Source organism: Podarcis muralis, chromosome 5 (genome assembly GCF_964188315.1).
Source record: "Podarcis muralis chromosome 5, rPodMur119.hap1.1, whole genome shotgun sequence".
In the NCBI taxonomy this organism is placed as follows: Eukaryota; Metazoa; Chordata; class Lepidosauria; order Squamata; family Lacertidae; genus Podarcis; species Podarcis muralis.
Window position 1 is genome coordinate 2,711,801 of NC_135659.1, and position 22,247 is coordinate 2,734,047.

The following is a 22,247-nucleotide window of genomic DNA, read 5'->3' on the forward strand; positions in this document are numbered from 1 at the left end:
TTCACCGCCTCTATTGCATCTGCAGAAAACAGCAGCAGGAGACTTTTCAGGTGGTTCACAATTTAGCGGAACCACCTGCGACATCGGGGCCCGGTATGGGCCACATGGTCTCCTGCAATGATTTTGCAAAGTTTTTTGCAGATAAAATCGCTCAGATTCGGGAAGAAGTAGACTCCACCGTGGGAGCAGGGCCAGGGCGGGAGAGTGCTAGAGTCCTGTCTAGTCAAGTTGTGTGGGATCAATTCCAATCTGTTACCTCCGAGGATGTGGACAGGCTGCTTGGACGAGTGAAGCCAACCACCTGTCTCCTGGATCCTTGCCCATCCTGGCTTATAAAAGCTAGCCGGGAAGTACTGGGCGATGGGCTTCGTGGGGTGGTGAATGCTTCCCTCCGTGAGGGAACCTTCCCAGACCCGCTGAAAGAGGCGGTTATTAAACCGCTTCTTAAAAAACCATCTTTAGATGCGGCCACGATGGCCAACTATCGCCCAGTCTCAAATTTTCCATTCTTGGGCAAGGTGATTGAGCGAGTGGTTGCTGAACAACTCCAGGCACGCCTGGAAGAAGCGGACCATTTGGATCCCTTCCAGTCGGGATTCAGGCCTCATCATGGGACTGAAACTGCCTTGGTCGCACTGGTTGATGATCTCCGGCGGGCTAGGGACAAAGGTGAGAGCTGTTTCCTAGTTCTGCTGGATCTCTCAGCGGCGTTTGATACCATCGACCATAACATCCTTCTGGACCGTCTTGAGGGGCTGGGAGCTGGGGGCACTGTCATACAGTGGTTCCGCTCCTTCCTCCTGGGCCGTGTTCAGAAAGTGGTGGTGGGGGATGAGTGTTCAGACCCCTGGGCTCTCACTTGTGGGGTGCCTCAGGGTTCTGTCCTCTCCCCCATGCTTTTCAACATTTACATGCAGCCACTGGGAGAGATCATCAGGAGGTTTGGGCTGGGTGTTCATCAGTATGCGGATGATACCCAGCTCTACCTCTCTTTTAAATCAGAACCAGTGAAGGCGGTGAAGGTCCTGTGTGAGTGCCTGGAAGCGGTTGGAGGATGGATGGTGGCTAACAGATTGAGGTTGAATCCTGACAAGACAGTAGTACTGTTTTTGGGGGACAGGAGGCGGGCAGGTGTGGAGGATTCCCTGGTCCTGAATGGGGTAACTGTGCCCCTGAAGGACCAGGTGCGCAGCCTGGGAGTCATTTTGGACTCACAGCTGTCCATGGAGGCACAGGTCAAATCTGTATCCAGGGCAGCTGTCTACCAACTCCACCTGGTACGCAGGCTGAGACCCTACCTGCCCGCGGACTGTCTCGCCAGAGTGGTGCATGCTCTGGTTATCTCCCGCTTGGACTACTGCAATGCGCTCTACGTGGGGCTACCTTTGAAGGTGACTCGGAAACTACAACTAATCCAGAATGCGGCAGCTAGACTGGTGACTGGGAGCGGCCGCCGAGACCATATAACACCGGTCTTGAAAGACCTACATTGGCTCCCAGTACGTTTCCGAGCACAATTCAAAGTGTTGGTGCTGACCTTTAAAGCCCTAAACGGCCTCGGTCCAGTATATCTGAAGGAGCGTCTCCTCCCCCATCGTTCTGCCCGGACACTGAGGTCCAGCTCCGAGGGCCTTCTGGCGGTTCCCTCACTGTGAGAGGCCAAGTTACAGGGAACAAGGCAGAGGGCCTTCTCGGTAGTGGCGCCCGCCATGTGGAACGCCCTCCCATCAGATGTCAAAGCGATAAACATCTACCTGACATTCAGAAGACATCTGAAGGCAGCCCTGTTCAGGGAAGTTTTTAATATGTGAAATTTTAGTGTATCTTTCATCTTTGTTGGAAGCTGCCCAGAGTGGCTGGGGAAACCCAGCCAGATAGGCGGGGTACAAATAATAAATTATTATTATTATTATTATTATTATTATTATTATTATTATTATTAATGTTGGAAGCTGCCCAGACTGGGCAACCCAGTAAAATTATCATTATGGAATGGGACGTTCCTATTTTCATCAGAGAAAAGTTGGAGGATATGTCACATTCCAGAGGGATCTCGAAAGACTTCAAGTTACCTTGTAAGCTCTGGGCATCCCGCAGGACTTGCTGGAGCATCTCCTCTGCCTCTCTCATTTTCCTCTCCAGCTCTGCGTTATCTCTTGACTCTCCACCAGTAAGAACCTGAGAGACCAGCACTTCAAGGCCCTGCAGTTGCTGGAGGTACTGGTCTACCTGGAAACAAGGTAGGAGAACTCTGTGAGCGAGGAACGGAAAGACATGAATACAAGGCATGCAAAGACTTGGCTAGCAGCTCCAGAGTCTTCAAAAATATGCAGTGTGGAAGATTCAAATCAGGTGCCTAAGAAGCTTCCAGTTCTAAATAATTAATATTTTAATGTTATCAGGTTATAATAATGATAATTTAAAAGAAGTTACTACTTAGATGTCATCTTAAATATTTTTATTGCATTTGTGCTCTGCTGTTCCTCCAAAGGGTTGAAATAATCTACATGCAATTCCTAGGAGAATCCCATCCAAGACGTTTACTGGGACAGACCTGCTTGTTTGCTGGCTGGCTGGCTGGCTTATTTATATATTTATATTTATGTTTGGCCAAACTGCGGGAGGCAGTGGAAGACAGGAGTGCCTGGCATGCTCTGGTCCATGGGGTCACAAAGAGTCGGACACGACTAAACAATAACAAATTTATATTTATATTTATTGATTAAATTAATTTATATACCGCTCTATACCCAGAGGTCTCAGGGCGTTTAGCATTTGTGCTTTCAAACCATTCTCCAGGAAGAAAATAGAAGGAGCTTTATTTATTTTTCTTTTCTGATTCCTAACCTTTTTGAGATTAATTAGTTCCAGTAAAATATGACACAATTCATTGCAGATGCCCTCAATTAATCAGGCAGCAGATTACACTGTTTGCAAGGCCCCCATTTTAAAAGTTATTTTCACTACTTATGCGGTTTTATGCACACTTCCCCTAACGCATATTTTTGGTTGGAAAACTGCATTGAGAAATTCGGAGCAGTGTGAATTTCAAAGCATAGCTTTGTTTTGGTTTGCATATTGTTTTGGAATTAGATAGGCTCACATTAAAATGTGAACCAAACTAAATTTCTCCCCCATCTCCAGTGGGAGGTTTTGCATTAACAATCCTAGTTGTTCTGCACCCAAATAACAAAGCAGAGAGCAGGGTGTTGGCTAGGGACATTTCGTACACAATTGATAGCTATAGTCTTTGGTAACGAAAGTGCAAGAGGGAAAAGCCAACCTGAGTCTTCACTTGGTTGTAGCAGGCTGGGCAACGGGTAAGTTCGCAGCTCCGCCCTTCGAACCCTGGCTTGCAAATGCAGCTCCCATCACTGTGGCACCGTGATGGCTCAGAACTTGCAGAATTGCAATTGCAAGCTGCGTAGAGGAAGAAAAAGCATAAGGTCAGGAGGGGATAAACATAATGTATCTCAAAATGCATATTATCTCTCATATTTTCCAAACCCAGTTTGGTTCAAATTCTTATAAAATTATTTGGGTGTGCATTGCTGGTAACAATGATGCCCTTGAAGCTGGCATTGACTTGCATGAGATGATGATGTATACCTCGGCATTTCTCTGCTGGGTTGATGGATAAAGGATTTCCAAAGAATCCGTCCTTGCACTTGCACTCTCCTGTCAAGTGGTTGCAAATCCCAGAAGCATTTGGGTCAACACTGTTACACTGGCATGGTTGGCAGGGACGTGCCGGGCCGTTCTGACCCAAGGGGTCGCCAAAATAGCCATCGGTACAAAGCTCACAGTGAGAGCCTGAGAAGAGAAGGAAGAAGGAAGGACAAGCAAATGATGCCTTGAACAAGCAATGCACGAACTGCCTCTGAACACGATGCTGGCAGTCCTGAGCGTAGGGCGCCTACAGTCCTGCTCCACCCTTAATTTCCACAATCCATTTATGAACTGTCCACAAAAATTGTTGCAAGTACCACAAATGGCATGCGGGGGGGGGGGGGAGGTTTCTCCTGGTTTAGTTGTGCTATAATGCAAGAGTGGCCCTCCAGGCAGCAATGATGCCGTTACATTAAGCACCACATAACAACTTATAAAGTTGAATAATGCGTGGATGCTCCAGTACAAAGCTTCCTCGTATGCACTTTTCTTGTATCCATGTGATGCCACATTCAAAAATGCACCAGTCTGGAGGAGCCCTAACTCTCTGGCTTCTGACTTCTGACTTTATCCCTGGACTACAGCACCCTGGTGCAAATCCTGGTTCATCTTCAGTCTAGCTGCCTAGAGCTCAGGCCCACTGACAATGACTAAATTTGATGAGAATCAGGAGGTGGGGAATGTGGATTTCATTATGGTCCTTCTCTTTCCCTGCCTGAGTCAAGGTCTGCCTGTGTTGGTGCTGTGAGTTCACATGGCTAATGTGCCTACATGCAAAAGCATTCCTTCCACACTGAAAAACAGATGTCAGGGCAAATGTTATAATCTAGTCTTCTCCCTTCAATGCTAGTTTTATATGTGAATGGATAGTATACGGGTGCATTCCCACCCCCCTTTTGGCAAAAAACTCTTCCCTCTGTTCTCCATTATTTTTCTTCATTGCAGTGCATTTAATCATGATCCCCTACATCAGGCTTCCTCAACCTCAGCCCTCCAGATGTTTTGAGACTACAATTCCCAGCATCCCTGACCACTGGTCCTGCTAGCTAGTGATCATGGGAGGTGTAGGGCCGAGGCTGAGGAAGTCTGTCCTACATGTTCTCTGAAACGGTACAGCACAGGCATAGCGAGGTCCTGGGCCTAGAAATCCAAGTCTCCACAGAATATTGAAAAAGTGGTGGTGGGAAGTGCAATTTGAAGGAAGGAAGTGGTGGGTGGTGGGGTAAAGGAAGCTTAACGATTATCCCGCACATAGCTCTTCCTCTGCGATCCCAGCACCCAGCTGAACGCCTTTCTTCAAGCATGCAGCTGGGAATCCGGATGGGGAGGGGCTGGGTGGACAAGGGGGGTGCAGAAAAGAGTTAAATGCCCCTCTCCCACATCCCATCTTACCCCTGCAGATTTTTGCACGAGTGGTGGAGATTCAGGTTCACAAATCTGTGTCTGTCACGAACGTTTTATCGCTGGGACACACAGTGCACACAACACAGCTTTTGCTATGCTCCTGTCCTTCCTTAGGGAAAGAAAAGCTGGCCTCAGAAAGAAGAACATGCAGTCTGGTTAACCATCCGAATATGGGCATTACCTCCGGCTCCTGGAAGGCAATGACTGCAAATGACTTCCTGTGTCCCTGGCAGCACCGAACAGCCTTGGCCACCTCGGCACGGGCATGGCTGGCAGCTCTGTGGGCTCCAGGGGAAGCTGTAAAAACCAGTTGGGCAGGTGGCACTGCTTTCATCTCCAGAATAGCATTCTCCTGGATGGAGGAAGAAAGAGAAAAGGAGCAGCTGGTTAGAGTGGAGCTTTACAATATATGTTTCCCATTGCCTGAGGCTCTTTGCACACCTTGCATTAGACCCCTGAGAGTCCTGGCTTTAAGGTTTGTTTCATTTGCGTAAATAAATGTTTGAAAATATGACAGTAAAGTAAAGATTCTGTGGGGAAAGGGGGAACATTAAAGTAGAAGTTGGTGTGCAAGAGCTGTCAATTTCAGTTCCCCAAGTTCCTCATTCCTCCAACCTTAAATTCAGTTCTTTGCATTATGCCCTATAGACATTACAGCATGAGCAGGGAATATTTGTTTCCCCCTACTCTGGAAGGTAGGACTTGAACCAATGGCTTCAAGTTACAAGAAAGGAGATTCTGACTAAACATCAGGAAGAACTTTCTGGCAGTAAGAGCTGTTCAGCAGTGGAATGGTCTCCCTTGGAAGGTGGTGGCCTCTCCTTCCTTGGAGGTGTCTAAGCAGAGGCTGGATGGCCATCTGTCAGGGATGCGTTAGCCGAGTTTCCTGCATTGCAGGGGTTGGACTAGATGACCCCTGAGACCCCTCCCAACTGTACAATTCTATGATTTGTCAGTATGGGAGCTATTGAAATAAATTGGTGTGACTTAAGACTGCCAGTTTCAATGGGTCTAAGTGTGATTAACACTAGATATGACCCACTGCATCCAATCTGGGCCAGGCAGTGATAGAGAGGCAGAGACCTGTATCTCTGGGGCCCTTGTCCTGTGGCGGTGGGCCTTTAGACATTGCAGCAGCAGCAGCACGGGATGTAACCCTGGGAAAGCATTTCCCATGCTGTGTTGCTCCAGTGCCTGAAGGTTACCTCCATCCCAACAAATATCAACCCAAATCCCCTCCAGGACTATGTCTGCTGAGATTTTACCAGGAACTCTCAATGCAGAGTTGACTTCAAGACACGATGGACTGAATTTCCTTTCTGAAATCTTTAGAAGTCAACTGAGATTCTCAGGACCCAGAGGGTTTTCTCACGCACCATCCTGGTGGGGATCCTATCTATGCAACACAATCCATCACACACCTCCCCATGTGCACACGAGTTAGCAACAACATAGGCACTACGTACATCCTGAATGGCTGCATGCATATCCACATGTGCCATCCCAGCAAAACATTACTTTGTACATGAAGTGGGAGCTTCTCATGCCCATTCTTCCATCACATGAACAAGATCCCTAACTGGATCACCGTGTAAAATGGCTCTAAGTGAGCTACTTGGTTTTTATATTAAGAGACCTGCTTGTTGCCCAAACAAATAAATAAACAATCTGTCTGCCCACAATAATAGGCTCTTTGACTGTGGTTGATCCTACCAGTATCTGGGTCACAGATTCCTCCTCCCTGGCAGCTGCAGAGCACACAGTTGCTGAGAGCACCAAGTCCAGCAGGATCCTCTCTCTTGTACCCTGGGGCACATTTCTCACAGAACTGCCCCTGGTAGCCAACTGGACAGACACATTGCTCCACCCAGGATGCTGGAGTGCCAGAGGTTGGCTGTGCCGAATCCAAAAGGACATTACTGAGGTACCCTGTGCCTGAGCAAAAAGAAAAAAGGAAGAACATTATAGTGAATATCCCCAAGAACACGACATAATAAAATACCACATATCCCAGTATCTCAACTGGATCATGTCTAAATCAGAACAGAGCTGACATTTGGGAGCGGATGTGGGGCACATCGAAGCTACCATGGTACATTTGCTTTATATCAATTTATCCATCAGTGCTTCCTGAAAAGCATCCTGGGAACTGTAGTTTGCTGACGGTCTTGGAATCAGATATTCTATTGTCCCCCCTCCCTTTGCAGTGGCGGAGGAAGGGGGTGTGGAGGGTGCCATCCACCCTGGGTGTCAACACTGAGGGGGGTTGACAAAATGAGTTTAAAATAAAAAATTTAAAAATGGGCTCATGGAACTTTTTAGGAGTGAGGTGGTGGCTTAGGGGCCTGCAGGTTCCACGCTGCCTGAAATGGCAGCATGGGACTTGCCTCTGCCTACTGCCTCTCCCTCAGCCACCCTACAGCTGAGGGGGAGGCGGCGGAGAGGCTCCAAGCGCAGGAGAAGCTTGCCCCCCCCCCGCCACGTGTGGATTGCCCCACCCCCGGCTGCAGGACAGCCCCCCGCACCAGGCAGTCGAGTGGCTACCTTTTGATCCTTCACAGAAATGCAATTTACCTGAAAAGAGGAAACAACTATAAAGTAGGGTTTATAAGAGAAGACAGAAACAGTTAAGTAATAAATAATCAGAAGAAATGTATATGACCCATTCTTTAGCCCAGATTTCACTATCCTACGCCCAACTCACTGTCTCCATAAGTGGCTCTGATCCGAAGAGCTGTCAGGTTCCCCATTAACTGGCGATACTCTTTGCCGCTCAGCCTAGGGCTCCAGTTGCTGCTTGGGTGCTCATCCAACCTGAGTGCAGGAGGTGATGAAAGACACGAGAAGTTATATGAGCAGTCTCTGCACCACCATACTTGTGTACAAAATGCAACGAGGAGTGAATTTTTAGACCCATGGAAGATTACAGTACACTGCTGTTGAACTGCTGATCAAAGGGAAAGGCCAGAACTGCAAATCAGATGGAAAAACAACAACACTCTGTGACCAAGGAAGCACAGAATGTGGACAGGAGCATAAAATTCAGTTTACTCCAAGATTCAGTGAAATCAAAAGCAAATACAAAATTCAGCATTTAGCTCTTCACAAACAGTGCTTTCTTCAGTAATCCCAGAGTGCAACTTGTGTTTCCTTAATGATATTTTTTACCATCAGAACATGTTGCAACGTGAGCAACAATGGCTGGAATTCAACATCACACTCTTCCAGTCCTGTCTGCGCAAGTATTCCACTTTGCCAGAGAGAAGAATGCTGTTCTGGGGGTTCTCCTGACCACCCCTTCCGCTAATTTCAGGGGAGGCAGGGGGCACAAGGGGGAGAAGCACTGTTGTGCAAGCCAGAGTCCTTGTGCAAGGCTTCCACTGAGAGGGCTCATTAGGTGAATCCATCACAATAAAAGTGATTAAAGACAACTTAAGTTAAAAAGAAATAAAGTGGGTTTATGGACCAGGAATTGATGTAGGCAACTTCTCTGATTCAGGTAGCTTAACTGGACTTTGCTGATGTTATTTTCATGACTTGAAGGACAGCAACTAGATCCTCCTGGGTAAGCAATAGCCAAAGCCAGCAGTTTTCAAGCTTTCCATCTTCTTGGAACACTTTCTGTGCTGACAACTTGCTGCCCATCGAAGAGGATTCTGGGACATGTACAAGGTACACATTCAGTTCATGTCAGGCACTGGTTAGGAACTGAGGGCCTCAACCCTACTTTGTGTGAACTGAGAGCATGATCTAAGGATGCATGTGCAAATCTCCAGAAGTTGCACGTTGCAGATTGGTAGCGGAGGGCAAGCTACTTTTGAGGAAAACTTGTCTATCATTGCTTTGAGTTGCACTGGAGGGTTTGACATATGAGTGTTCTCTTACGTCCTAAGCATTTTACCTGAATGTATAGGTCCTGCTGGCTTTACAAGGCAACATCCTTCCATTAGGCATGAGTGGGGCAGTGATTCTTAAACCAGCTCCTTCCAATATTACATCATGCTGTGAAGGGTGACGTCCAGGTCGGTTCACACGATAATCAAAAGACAGCTCTTGGCCGTAACTCAGTTGATGGTTCCCAAGGAACCTGGCTACAAAATACACACAAAAGAAACACAAGGTCAAAGTGTGGCATTTGCAAGTAAAATGCAAATGTGACCTGTGCCACTGTTGACCTTGATTTGACAGGACTAGCCTTCGGTATAGAAGGAGAATTTCAAAGGACCCCATCAATACCTATGACCTAAATCCCATTGATATCAGCCTGCTTGAACATGAAGACTAAGAATGGAGTGCTTCAAAATTTGCTCTCAACTAAGGTCATTGTGGATGACACAAGTGAAAGGGCCTTTTCTATGGTGGCCCCACAGCTCTGGAACTCATTCTCATCTGACTACCAGAAGGCTAACACACTCCAATTCTTTCCAAAAGCTTTGAAGACCTGTTTCAGGTGGGTTTCATGTGACTGACTGCTATGAAGACTGAGATGTGTTTCCTTTAATTGTTTTGCTATGAAAAGTTTGCTTTGTATCATGGACTGCATATGGATTTTTAAAATTAATGTTGGTTTTCTAATTTGGGGGATTGTTGTAGAATTATATTGTGTTTGTATATTATGTATTGTGGATAGTGTACTGAATCTTTATTATGTGAATCACCATTCATGAATTGAACTCAGACGGGTAGCCTGTAAATATTTGAAAATAAAATGAAAAAAGAAAAAAACATGTGGCTGTCAGTGGGCTCTAATTTTATGGTTAAATGCTTGCTTATTTATTTAATTTGAATTCCACTTATCAGATAGAAATCTTTCAAAGTAGCTCATATCAACCAAAATGATTCAGTGCACACTTAGGTGCATTTTGAAGATTTATTATTTCTGTTTTGAGAAGGTCATCTTTGCTTTCCCATACTCCTTAATTGTATTCATTTTAAGGACGCTATAGGCATCTTTTTGGGTATTGTTTTCTTGTAGATATTCTCATCAAATTTGCAGATGTCACCAAACTGGGGGGCCGGGTAGCTAATGGCACAGAAGACAGAATCTGCATTCAAAATTACTTTAGCAGATTGGAGAACAGGGCCCAACCTAACAAAATGAATTTCCATAGGGACAAATGTCAGGCTCTGCACTTAGGCAGGAAGAACCAGATGCACAAATATAGGATGGGAGACACCTGGCTCACTAGCAGTACGCGTGAAAAGGATCTAGGGGTGAACCACAAGCAGCAAAAAAGTGAATGTTATTCTAGGCTGCATCAACAGAAGTATAGTGTCCTGGTTAAGGGAAGTAACAGTACTGTACCACTATTCTACCTTAGTCAGACCACACTTGGAATACTGTGTCCAGTTCTGGGCACCACAATTTAAGAAGGATGTTGACAAGCTGGAACGTGTGCAGGGGAGGGTGACCAAGATGATCAAGGATCTGGAAACATAGCTTTATGAGGAGTGCTTGAAGGAGCTGGGTATGTTTAGCTTGGAAAAGAGGAGACTGAGATATGATAGCCATATCTTAAGGGCTGTCACATGGAGAAAGGAGCATGCTTGTTTTCTACTGTTCTGGAGGGTAGGACTCGAGGGAATGGCTTCAAAGTACAAGAAAGGAGGTTCTGAATATTCGGAAACACTTACTGACAGTAAGAGCTGTTTGGCAGGGGAACAGACTCCCATGAGAGGTGGTGGACTCTCCATCCTCTCCATCTTTGGAGGTTTTTTAGCAGAGGTTGGATGGCCATCTGACAGGGATGCTCTAGCTGAGATTCCCGCATTGCAGGGGGTTGGACTAGATGACCCTTGGGTCATCTACAATTCCATGGTTCTAGACATGAGGAAAGTGACATTCCAGCCATGGATTTCAGGATTTGTGGGTGGGGGTAGGATATAATGAATGGATCTATTGCAGGGGTCAGCAACCTTTTTCAGCTGTGGGCTGGTCCACCATCGCTCAGATCATGTGGTGAGCCGGACTATATTTTGAAGGGGGAAAAAGAACCAATTCCTTTGCCCCACAAATAACCCAGAGATGCATTTTAAATAAAAGGACACATTCTACTCATGTAAAAACATGCTGATTCCTGGACCGTCTGTGGGTCAGATTGAGAAGGCGATTGGGCCACATCCGGCCCACAGGCCTTAGGTTGCCTACCTAAAACCATGCCACGTTTTCTGGAAATTCAACCTAGTCTTGTAAGCACACTTTCAACACACATTTAAAATGGGGCAGAAGGAAATTATCCAGAATTAAGAGCAATTCCTGTTCTAACTTGAGTGTTAGAATTGTCTACAAGTCAGCAAGAATCTGTACTAGGATTTCTGCATGTAAGTGGACCAACAGGTGTCAATACGTGAGACATTTGATAATACTGGCAAATAAATAGTGAAGTTCAATGGTCCTTGTGGCTGCTCCTGTTCAGCACGGGGTATGGAAACACACACCTGGAGCCATGAAATAGATGGGATCTGGCCTTCTTGCTGCCACATAAACTTCTTTATAATGTGAAGACCACTGGAGCTGCAAAGGAGACCCATTTCCTTCAGCTTGCCAACCTTCATCACCTGGAATACAAGGAAACCAACAGCTAATTAAAATGAGCTGGAAATCCAACCATACCCAACGATTCAGGAAATGTGATTGGAGGAAAGAAGCAACAAACAGCTCTTTTCATATTACATGGTCCAAAGGAAAGATATGCCATGTCTCCAAGCTCATGACAGACTAGTGATGTCATATGCGTAGGAAAGCACTGTATCACAAGAGGTCACAGGACCCATTTTTACAGTAAGTAGAATCAGGCAGTAAAGCTTTCTGGACTGTAGCAAGTACTTCAAGTTGCTGGTGAGAGTGCTGAGCACTTGAATATTGACCCATGAAAAGAAACCTCCCCCACACCTAGAAAACTAGCATGTTGGGGTGGGGGTGGAGAATCAACCTAGCCTTCTCCCCAATATGCTCATTTTCTATCTGCAATACTTTTGGGTGGGGCATTTGTGACATGCACTCTACAGCTGCAATGTGCATTCCAGAGCTGGAGAAACACAACAGTTTTCTAGAGAGATGAAGGTAGTGTGCCAGAGCCAGCATTGTCCATTATGTGCAAACACTGATTATCATCTGTGCCAACATGTTTCTATACTGCATCAGAAACCTCCACAACCTGTTTGACCAAAGATGGTCATGGGAGGACAAGAGAAAGCTGTGCACCAACCATGCTAAATAATGTTTCTGTCATTCCAGTTGCATCTCCTTAAAACTCTTCTGATCCTAGAAAAGCTATTCTAAACTTTCTGATTGTATAAACTGGAACAAAGTTAGCAATTTTGACCCAAGGCCAGTGCTAAGTATTTTTGCATTCCACACAAAGACTCAGATCCATTTGTCTTCTTCCTTTACATTATGACTTTATCACTGATTCAGCTCCTTTGCCATTTCCCAGCTACTTTGCTGGTTCAGAAAGAATATAAGTGGAACCACTTTCTTAGGCATTTTGCATAAATATCACCCAAGTCTTCCCAGATCATGTTACTGACATAATATTAAGGTAAAGGTACCCCTGCCTGTACGGGCCAGTCGTGTCCGACTCTAGGGTTGTGCGCCCATCTCACTCAAGAGGCCGGGGGCCAGCGCTGTCCGGAGACACTTCCGGGTCACGTGGCCAGCGTGACAAGCTGCATCTGGTGAGCCAGCGCAGCACACGGAAACACCGTTTACCTTCCCGCTAGTAAGCGGTCCCTATTTATCTACTTGCACTTGGGGGTGCTTTTGAACTGCTAGGTTGGCAGGCGCTGGGACCGAACAACGGGAGTGCACCCCGCCACGGGGATTCGAACTGCCGACCTTTCGATCGGCAAGCCCTAGGCGCTGAGGTTTTACCCACAGCGCCACCCGCGTCCCTGACATAATATTATGCTGCTGATTTTAAGAAATAAAGCGATTGTTTAGTCCTATTGCTTTGCTTCTCCGTTTGGCAAACCTCATCACCAGCAAACAAACTTCAGTCTGGTAATGGAGGCAGCTAATGTTTCCCTGCATCAATAGAAAATGTAAAATTGAAAGTTCAGTGCAACACCAAGTGTATTGATCATGAAAAAGAGAAAAGGCAAACCCCAGTGAAGTTTTTTACCTTGCTCGAAGGTGGAGGTGATTTTATGGGTGCTATAATTTTCTGCGCTGGAACATGCTGTTGAGTGCCCATGACAGAAGCATCGAGAACAGCCCTCTGGGTTTCCTGCATCTAGGTTGTAATAGCCCTGCTTGCAACTGTGCAAGAGATAAATTAACACACCACACAATTATTCTCTTGTGCATGCATATTCACACACAGAAAGCTGACATACTGAATTTCCAATCCGGATACCTCTGCTTTATCTGCTGTGACAGGATAGCTGCATCCTCCAGCCAATAAAAACTTGATGGCTCTGATGTCAGCCATTACTACAAATCCTGTGCTACCATTCTTGTTCAAGTGATGACTTCATGACAGAATGACTGGCACTCACCACACACACAAAGGCACTGAGGTAACTGCTCCAGAAGGTACAGAAACAGGATTCTAGCCTGTGCTATAATCTGGTGAAAATGTGGATTTGAGAGGAGATACACACTATTCATTTAAAGCACATCAAACACACAGTTAAAGTAAAAAAGGTTAAGGGCCCCTGGTTGGTTAAATCCAGTCAAAGGTGACTACGGGGTTGTGGCGCTCATCTTGCTTTCAGGCTGAGGGAGCTGGCGTTTGTCCACAGACAGTTTTCTGGGTCATGTGGCCAGTATGACTAAACCACTTCTGGTGCAACCGAACATCATGACAGAAATCAGAGCACACGGAAACGCCTTTACCTTCCCATCGCAGCGGTACCTATTTATCTACTTGCACTTTGACGTGCTTTCGAACTGCTAGGTGGGCTGGGACTGAGCAATGGGAGCTCACCCCGTCGCAGGGATTTGAACCGCCGACCTTCTGATCAGCAAGCCCAAGAGGCTCAGTGGTTTAGACCACAGCGCCACCCACACTGTTAAAGTACATTACTTCCCCAAACGCATCCGAGGAACTGTAGCTTCCCACACAGAGCTATAATTCTCAGCAACAAACTGCAGTTCAAGGGATTCTTTGTGGGGTGTCATGAGATTTAAATGTGTGCTGGATGTGCTTTTTAATGTAAGGTGTGGATCTGTGATGTGCTGAGCTCAGTGCAACTTGTGCACATGCCATTTTGGCCTCAGCATGGACTCAAACAGTGACGTGAGTCAGGGCTGCCATTAAATCATAAATAAAAGTGTTACGCTTTTTTACTTTCCATTAATTATTTGTCAGTGGCCCATTGTGGGCTACCACTATGTCAGACCCTTCAATTTTCCAGGGCTGTTTTAGAGAAGCTGTCTTAGTTTCTGATTTGATCCTGGAATGTCCTGCTTTCCCTTAGGACTTCCCTATTTTCATTGGGGAAATGTTGGAGGGTATGGAATTATCCGACCCCCGAGCTTCATAAAGGCAATCCTGTATAGGGACTTTTTTTTTAACATTTAATGTTATATATATATATTGAAAGCTGCCCAGAATGGCTTGGGCAATCCTGTAAGATGTGTGGGGTATAAATAATATTAAAATTATCATTATGGAATGGGACGTCCCTATTTTCATCAAAGAAATGTTGGAGGGTATGCTATGCTGCTATCCAGATTAGCACAGAAAATTCCAATCATCATCACTACCACAACTAATGACATAGCAGTGCCCACATTGCAAAGCCAGCCTGTTTTACTAGCCCATCATGCACTGAACTGGCTATGTAATAGGCTTAGATTGGGTTTGCTCTCCCCTCTGGTCAGCGTTTCTAGTGCCTGTGGTTTTGGTATGAGCAGGACCAAACCTACCCTCACCTGGTTTAGCTGGTCAGTCAAAGTTGTTCCTGACGCATGCTGATAGCTTCTAGAAGCCACAGGTGAGAGGTGAGTGCAGGCTGGGAATCACAGGTGGACCAAGTATCCCAGAAGGAGTGTGACGTATCCTCCAGAGGTACTACCCCTCCCTTAACACCCCATACACGCCAAAGCAACTAATACAAATGCAAAAAAAAAAAAAATGTTTGAACACAGCAAAAGGCAAGAATGAAATGGAAGGAATAATATGAATGGAATGGAGATTGGGGTTAAGTGGGCAGAAGAGGCAGGAGGATGGGGAAGTGCAAGGATGAAGGCTGAAAGTTGTATAGCTGTGCATAGACTGAAAGCCCCCTTCCTGGCTTCTGAAGCTCTGTTCTGGCCAACCAGACACCACAGACCTACATTTCCAAATATAACAGAAGACACATTGCTTTCTCAGCGGAAACTGAAGTTCTCAGTATCCAAAACACTGGCACTAGATTCCACATTCCATGCTTGCACGCTGAACTCAATCCACATAGCCTCCATTTCTGAGTCAGAGAGAAAGCTACATTTCTGTTGGGTTTGTATGCTAAGTGGAAGAGCAACTTGAGCTACCAAGTGGATTCCTTGATCATGACAACTCTGAGCACCATGAAAACATTTAGCCACGCAATCTTTGTGCACGCACCTGCTACATCGCACTCCTTCAACAGCTGCCTTGCAGATGCAACGTCCTGAAACACACTGGCCCGTGCTGCCAGCTGGATCACAATCACAATTCCTGAGAAAAATCAAAGGACCATTTTCAAATGAAGCTCCACACTCCTCATTGGAACACATTAGCCAGCAACAAACACACCTGACAGCACTTACTGTATTTGCCCAGCAGCTCTGCAGCCAGATTCTGAGAAGGAATGGAAATTGTGCTGGCATCGGTCACATTTATCACCTGTCACACCAGGTTTGCAGTGGCACCGTCCCTGGTTATCACACTGTACACTGAAAGAACCTGTGAAGAAGGAGTAGTAGAGACAGCAATGGGCTCAATATTTATGATTCTCTCATCAGGTTTATAGCTATTCCAAGGAAACTCAAGGAGAGTTGCTGCAGTAGTCATTCAGTTCCATTGTGCAAAGTTCCTCTCCTGCTTGGTTTGTCATAACTGGCACATTGCTGAACTACTCCGGCACACTTCGTCTAAAAAGTTGCTTTGGCATGTACAAATATGATGCTCTTCTGCAGTATGAGATAGGATGAAAACTGGTTTTGTGGAATATTGCCAGAAAAGTGGCAATGGTTCAGGTTTGAATTGGTAGACTCTATTGCTTGGAGGTTCTTCAAGAGAAGCAGTTTGTTCCTCTGCCCCCAAAATACCTACCCAATCTATAAATTTGTAAATAAACTGATTATTACAAAGGCAAAGCAAGGGCCAAACTAGAAATGATGCTAAACTTGTAATCACATCAGTTTTTACAACAAAATTAATAAATTTTTGTTGGGACTGGTATGTGGGGAGGAGATGGATAACACTTTCCTCCTTTGCTTCTGATGAAAATCACTCCCTGCAACTCACTCTCTCTCTTTTTGTCACGCAAGCGTGAGCACACACACACACACACACACACACACACGCACCATGAGCCCCTGGAGGGAAGTATCCACTGGTGCCAATGAAGGCTTCCTTCCCAGAGGTATTAGCAGGACCAAAGACGAGACCATTTTTGTCAGGACCACAGCAGGAGAGGAAAGGACTAAATGTCCCTGCATGCTGTGGTCTTGATAAAAATCAACTGACATGCCTGCAAGTGGCATGATCAGCATCACAATTACTTTGGCCCTAAGTCTCCATTGCTTTCTTCCAGAAGGGAAAAGGACCTAGCAAAGCTGTCCTAAAGTTCATACAGCTCAAATAAGGGGAAGCATAAAGCAGCAATCTTCCATTTGCACAGACAAAACCTGTTAAGTATAATTGTTTAATTGTACGTTGAAATGTCAAATAACTCTGTATATGTCTGGATGTGTACTGCTAAAAGCTCAATTCCTCTGAGCTAAACATTGGAGTGCAGAGAGCCTAATAGCCAATGGTTTAAGTAGGGCTGTATCTCCGCTGGCTCTGTCAGGAGGTATTTAACTTAGATCACATGAGAAATAATTGTATTACAGGTCTCCATTTTGGGTGTATTACTAGCTCTTTGTTCTAAAGCAGCTGAGGAGAAAGGGTGTGCTAATGATTCCCTCTAGGAAAACAGCTAGGCTGGAATGGAGGAGAGGCAGAGCTTTGTTCTTTAGATAGAAGAAATTCATATTTCTAAGATATGCTAAACCTGTGCTGGGATCAGCACATTATATTATGCAAATATCTAGATGTAACACTTTAGCAGATGTACATCACTGGCACCATTTTTGCCTCACAGCTGACCAAAGATATCCAGTGCTATTTCTGCTCCACAGCAACAATCAATGCACAAAGTGACTACATAGTAAACTTTGCCAAAAGGGATACTGATGCTGCCTATTTTTCCTTCTGGCCCAAATAACCAAGAAAATTCAAGCTGCGTAGGCCCTGCACGCATCACCGGCTTAGAACACAGCTAGGTTGTTTTGTTTTGCTTCACATTCAGATTGAAGCTGGTTTGGGGGGGAAACACATCAGAACGTGGTATCTAATTAAAAACAGCAATAGGATAGAAGTGCATTGTGGTTAGCATTATAAACCTCACTGAGGCCTTGAGGCCTACCTCCGGGTCCCCATTCCTCAATAACAAAAAGAAGTTTTTGGAGTCCTACAGACCTGGCATGCTTCCAAACAGGTAATGTATTGAGCATTCATCTTCACTTATTTGCAGGGTGGTTAGATGATGTTATGGCAAAGCAAGTGCCACTCCACATTTCCCAGTGGATTCCACCTTCACTTTCCTTATTGCAGAAAGTCCAATCTTTCAGGCAAGCACTTTGTTGCACAAGACTTCTCAGCCAACTATGATTGTGCAAGCTGGATTTCCCACCTGAAAATAGTAACAGTCTGGAAGTGCCCCTTGGTTGTGTTCAGGAGAACAGCTGCTTTTGGCTTCTCCTCTCCCTGATCTCATTCAGAGGAACCCAACTCAGGGTATGCACTGGAACCCCAATTCTCCACGTAGTGAGTGGCTTTAAGGGTGCCAGAACATTTGTGACAACTGGCTTATTTTGCCAATATATTTGGGTTGAGTGTAGACAGAGATATGCAGCAGTAGAACCTCAACAGACACTGCAGTCCCATAAGATTGGGAGTGAGGGGCTTTCCCACCTGCCCCTCAGTCCCTGCATACCTTTGGGGTTGCAGCTGCAGGATACACAACGTCCTCGAAGTTCCTGGCGATAGAAGCCCTCCTTACACCGCTCACAATTATTTCCCTCTGTGTTTTCGGCACAGTTGAGGCACCGGTATCCATTTCCTGTTCGTCTGAGCAGCTCCATGTCGAACATGCACTGCCTGGATTTGCCATTGCAATGGCAGGCTGAAAGCAAAGAGAATAGTTAGCACCATTCAAGAACAACAACCCGTTTGGCAGTGCCAGAAATTGGCTCGCCATTTTTCCTTGACGATATACATTTAAAGGCTGCCCTGTTGGTAAGCTCAGATCCAAACTACGCAAGCAGCAGTGACTAGTCATGCAACATTAGCCTGATTCCCTCATCACAGAAAACTGGCTGGTCCATTACGTAGTTCCAATGTTGACAGGCCAGCTTCCTCAGCATGCTAGTTTTCTATATTTGGGTTTTAAAAAGCAAACCACTGCAGTGGTAGAGTTCAACAAGATGCTTTAGTTAATGTGAATGCTTTGGCTGAGATTCCTGTCTTGTAGGGGGTTGGACTAGATGGCCCTCAGGATCCCTTTCCAAGTCTATAAGAACTGCGCCCTGTGGTTATTTCAAATGGAGTAGGTTGGGCTTAAGGCACTACCATGCCTTCTCTTGGTCTTCATTTCTCTCACTCTACTCCATTGCCTTTTCAGTTTAACACCAGCAATTGAACTCCCTTTCAGCCAATATGAAACGGGAGCTAAAACAGCAAGAATATTAGTGATGGAAGGAAAGAAACAAACACAGATGAGGAATTAATATGAAACCAGGAAACTCTTGTCACTCTTACTAGTAATATCATTAATCCCACTTCACAGCATATGCATAAGCAAAACCAACAACTCCTAACTCAAGGTTAGAGTCATGAACAAGATCAGCAAAGAAGCATTGTCCAGAGAACAAATCCCTCTTCCCATCTCATCCTATACATTTTGTTTATTATCAAAATGTCTATACCATATTTTACAATAACAGCCTATCATAAAATTTAAAAATAAAAATAGCAAGTTGATGTCCAAAAGCAGTGTTGGCATTGCACCCTACAAAGGGGACTCTCTTCCAATACATAGGCTAGTCTTTAAAGTGTCTTGGCCTGGAAGCAGAAAGAGAAAGTGGCTGATGAGGAAAAACCAGAAGCAGCTGTGCCGCGAGGGGAGGGGTCCGCAGCCTCCTCTGGTACTTTGAAAAGTGCGCCAGTGGACCGAGAGGGTCATTCTCCATAGCTGTTGCAGCAGGACTACGTTTTAAAATACTGTAATCTATATGAACTAATCAATCTGGGTTAAAACAGAACATGAATTTTATATTTATACTGTATTTAAAAAGATTCTCATGCTGAAACAACAGGGAAGGTGTTCCCCCAATCCCATATCAAAGGCCTCCCTGTTTCTATGGCAAGCAACTTGTTTCCCAGTTTCTTCCATTGTCAGGACTTATCTGAGAAAGGAGAGTGAGCCCCATGAGCAACTCTGTAACAAGGAAAATATGGCTCCCCTAGGAGAGGCTCCCAGGCACTATGGATGCTCCATCTCGGAGAATTCGCGGACTTGAATGTCTCTCTCTTCCTACACTCAGGACCCTCTATAATAGCATCTGGACCCCAGGAACAAAACAGCAGCAACCCAGAGAGAAGCAACCATTAGAAAGCAAAGTGTTTAACCTGTAGCTGAAGGATTTCCTTCCCCAAGCTCTTCCCTGGGCTGGCTGTTAATGCACCAGGAAAGGCGGAGCTGCAACGCCTGCTAGAAGGCGGCAGGCAGGCCAAACTACGTTTCCCAGAGTTATTTGGGAGAAGCCATGATACATGAACAAGTATAAACCAGTACGGGTTGGCAGTGTAGCTGTGCCCTAAGGCGTCAAGGTGAATTTTGAGGAGGAGTTACAAAATAAACAAATCTACCAACATTTTATTAATGCGGTTTATTTTCAGTACTGAATTTCTGTTTTCCAAGCACAGGATTTAGATTGCTCCCCCCCCCCCCCCAATGTTTGTGTGCAGAGTACCAACAAGCCCAGAAGAAAGCAGAGGGAAATTTTCATAGCCAAGCTCTTTGTAACGAATACTAAGGAGAACCATATACTTAAGAATCACATCTCCGTCACCTACAAAGTGTGCAGAATTATTGTGGGTGTTACAGTGCGTTTGCTAGTCTCTGAAACACCAAGAGCTGCTCTCCACAGCTGCTCCTGCTAATCCTCAGCTTGGCTGCCAACACATACGGTCAGGTTCAGGCACGACACTTGCATTCCGAGCACCTGAGAGGTTCCAAGGCATCAGCCGGATCCTGGGTCTGCCAAGGCTGCCAAGCCAAGTAGAGCTGATCTCATACCCTTCAACGCTCACTCAGCAGCACCTGGAATTTAATCAGCACCCCCTGCCCCCCAGGCAGAGCCTCAGCCCATGTGCCCGTCAACAGCCTCCTTTGCTTTCCCAGGCTCCCTCAGTGCCCCATCTAGCCACGCCTGAAGTTAGCTTGTGTGGGAGCCCTCCCATCACCGCAGAAGTGGGCCTTTCCCTGCTTTCCCAGTAGCTCAGGCTCAAATAGCATGCTGCAAGGAATTCTGGGTGTGTGTTCCTCCACATTTTATTTTTAAAAAACAAATAATCTCAGCATGTCTCAAAATGACTCAGAGGACAGGAAGACGTGGTGCGGCTTCTTAAACCTTAAACCCAAGTAGGGCATTACCTTTTTAGGCATACACTGAAAACTGTGGTGTGTGACTGAGACAAGTGTCTACATTACACAGGTTACTGAGGGCCAAACTAGATGTTTCCTTAATTATGGAGCATATTCCTGGAGTGTGAGTGCTGCTGCATGCTGAGCGCGGCAAGGAGCCACAGGTGAGAGCTGAGTGCAGGCTGGAGACTATAGGTGGATAAACTACCCCAGAAAGAGCATGACATGTATCCCACCAGAGGTGATACCCCTTGTGAGAGTAGCTGATGGGTCTCAAGCCCTCAGTGAGTTAGGGACTTCCCCTGCATGCAAAGACAGGCTCCGGTGGATTGGGAGGGTGAGACCAATGGGTCTAAGCGTCAAGAAGGCGGTTTCTGCATGTGCTGTGTAGAGGGAAGTGAGGAGCAGGTGAGGCTCATCCACCTGGGAAGAAATCCATCCATCTAGGAGAAAGAAAACTCTGACCTCTGCTGCTTTGCGGGATATCTTTGGGAGAAGAAAAGGCTAAGGAGTAAACCCTACACAAATCTGGAATGGAGTCCCAAAGATGGTTAGATGGCGCCTTGTACGTCTCCTTCTGGCAACTCCTGCAGCCAAGCTGGTGTGAAATGTATTGCTCTGCTTTCCTTTGGACCGCATGGGGGGGGGGTGTCTTGTCATCTGGGTGTCCCAGGACCTCTAGACACACTGCCCAGGCTTATGCCCTGGGGAGGTCACCAGGGCTGGTAACACAGTGGTATGATTTCACCCCCAGAGGCATACTCCATTGTCTCTTGAGACAGACAGATGCCAACAGGCTATGCATATTGTTTTCTTAAATAATTACTGGCACGGGTGAGACAGTTCTTACTGGGAAGGCAGCAAATGAGAATGGGAAAACTTCTCCTCATTCTTCCACCCTGACTGGACCAGAGATTCTCTCCCTCCTTAGGAGCTTGGGGGGGGGGGGGGGAGAAGACGTTTGCAACTTAATCTCAAAGGCTACTTCTGTTAGGGAAAAGCAGTGTTTGGAGCGAGTGACTTTCAGGGGTGGACTAGTGCAGGACAGAGAAACTAGACTCCCCCTCCCCACATCAATATCTGCTGCAGCTCTTCCCCCACTTGCTGGTGGAACACAAATGCTCTCTAGGTGGTTATTTGGTGGGGGGGGGGGGGACTTTGGCTTCAAAGCTTATGCCTAAGGCAAAAGTAATGATAACTGAATCTAAACGAATACCAAGAAAGAACACTGGTCTTTGTCTTCCTTCTGTTTAAGAGAGGTGGGTATTTACAAAAGATGAAGAAATTGA

General features: G+C 45.9%; 1 protein-coding gene across 1 annotated transcript in view; it reads right to left on the minus strand.

The window, feature by feature from the left end:
* LAMC2 (laminin subunit gamma 2) overlaps nt 1–22,247 on the minus strand; it is a 53,649-nt gene that overhangs the window by 18,891 nt on the left and 12,511 nt on the right. Inside the window, exons 2-13 of the mRNA XM_028732222.2 lie at nt 18,247–18,435; nt 15,812–15,947; nt 15,627–15,719; nt 13,197–13,333; nt 11,512–11,631; nt 8,975–9,164; nt 7,778–7,887; nt 6,787–7,008; nt 5,255–5,425; nt 3,610–3,813; nt 3,284–3,420; nt 2,073–2,229 (exon numbers count right to left, since the gene is read on the minus strand). Of these exons, the coding sequence (XP_028588055.2) occupies nt 2,073–2,229; nt 3,284–3,420; nt 3,610–3,813; nt 5,255–5,425; nt 6,787–7,008; nt 7,778–7,887; nt 8,975–9,164; nt 11,512–11,631; nt 13,197–13,333; nt 15,627–15,719; nt 15,812–15,947; nt 18,247–18,435 (1,866 nt within the window). The remainder of the gene's footprint in view (nt 1–2,072; nt 2,230–3,283; nt 3,421–3,609; nt 3,814–5,254; nt 5,426–6,786; nt 7,009–7,777; nt 7,888–8,974; nt 9,165–11,511; nt 11,632–13,196; nt 13,334–15,626; nt 15,720–15,811; nt 15,948–18,246; nt 18,436–22,247) is intronic.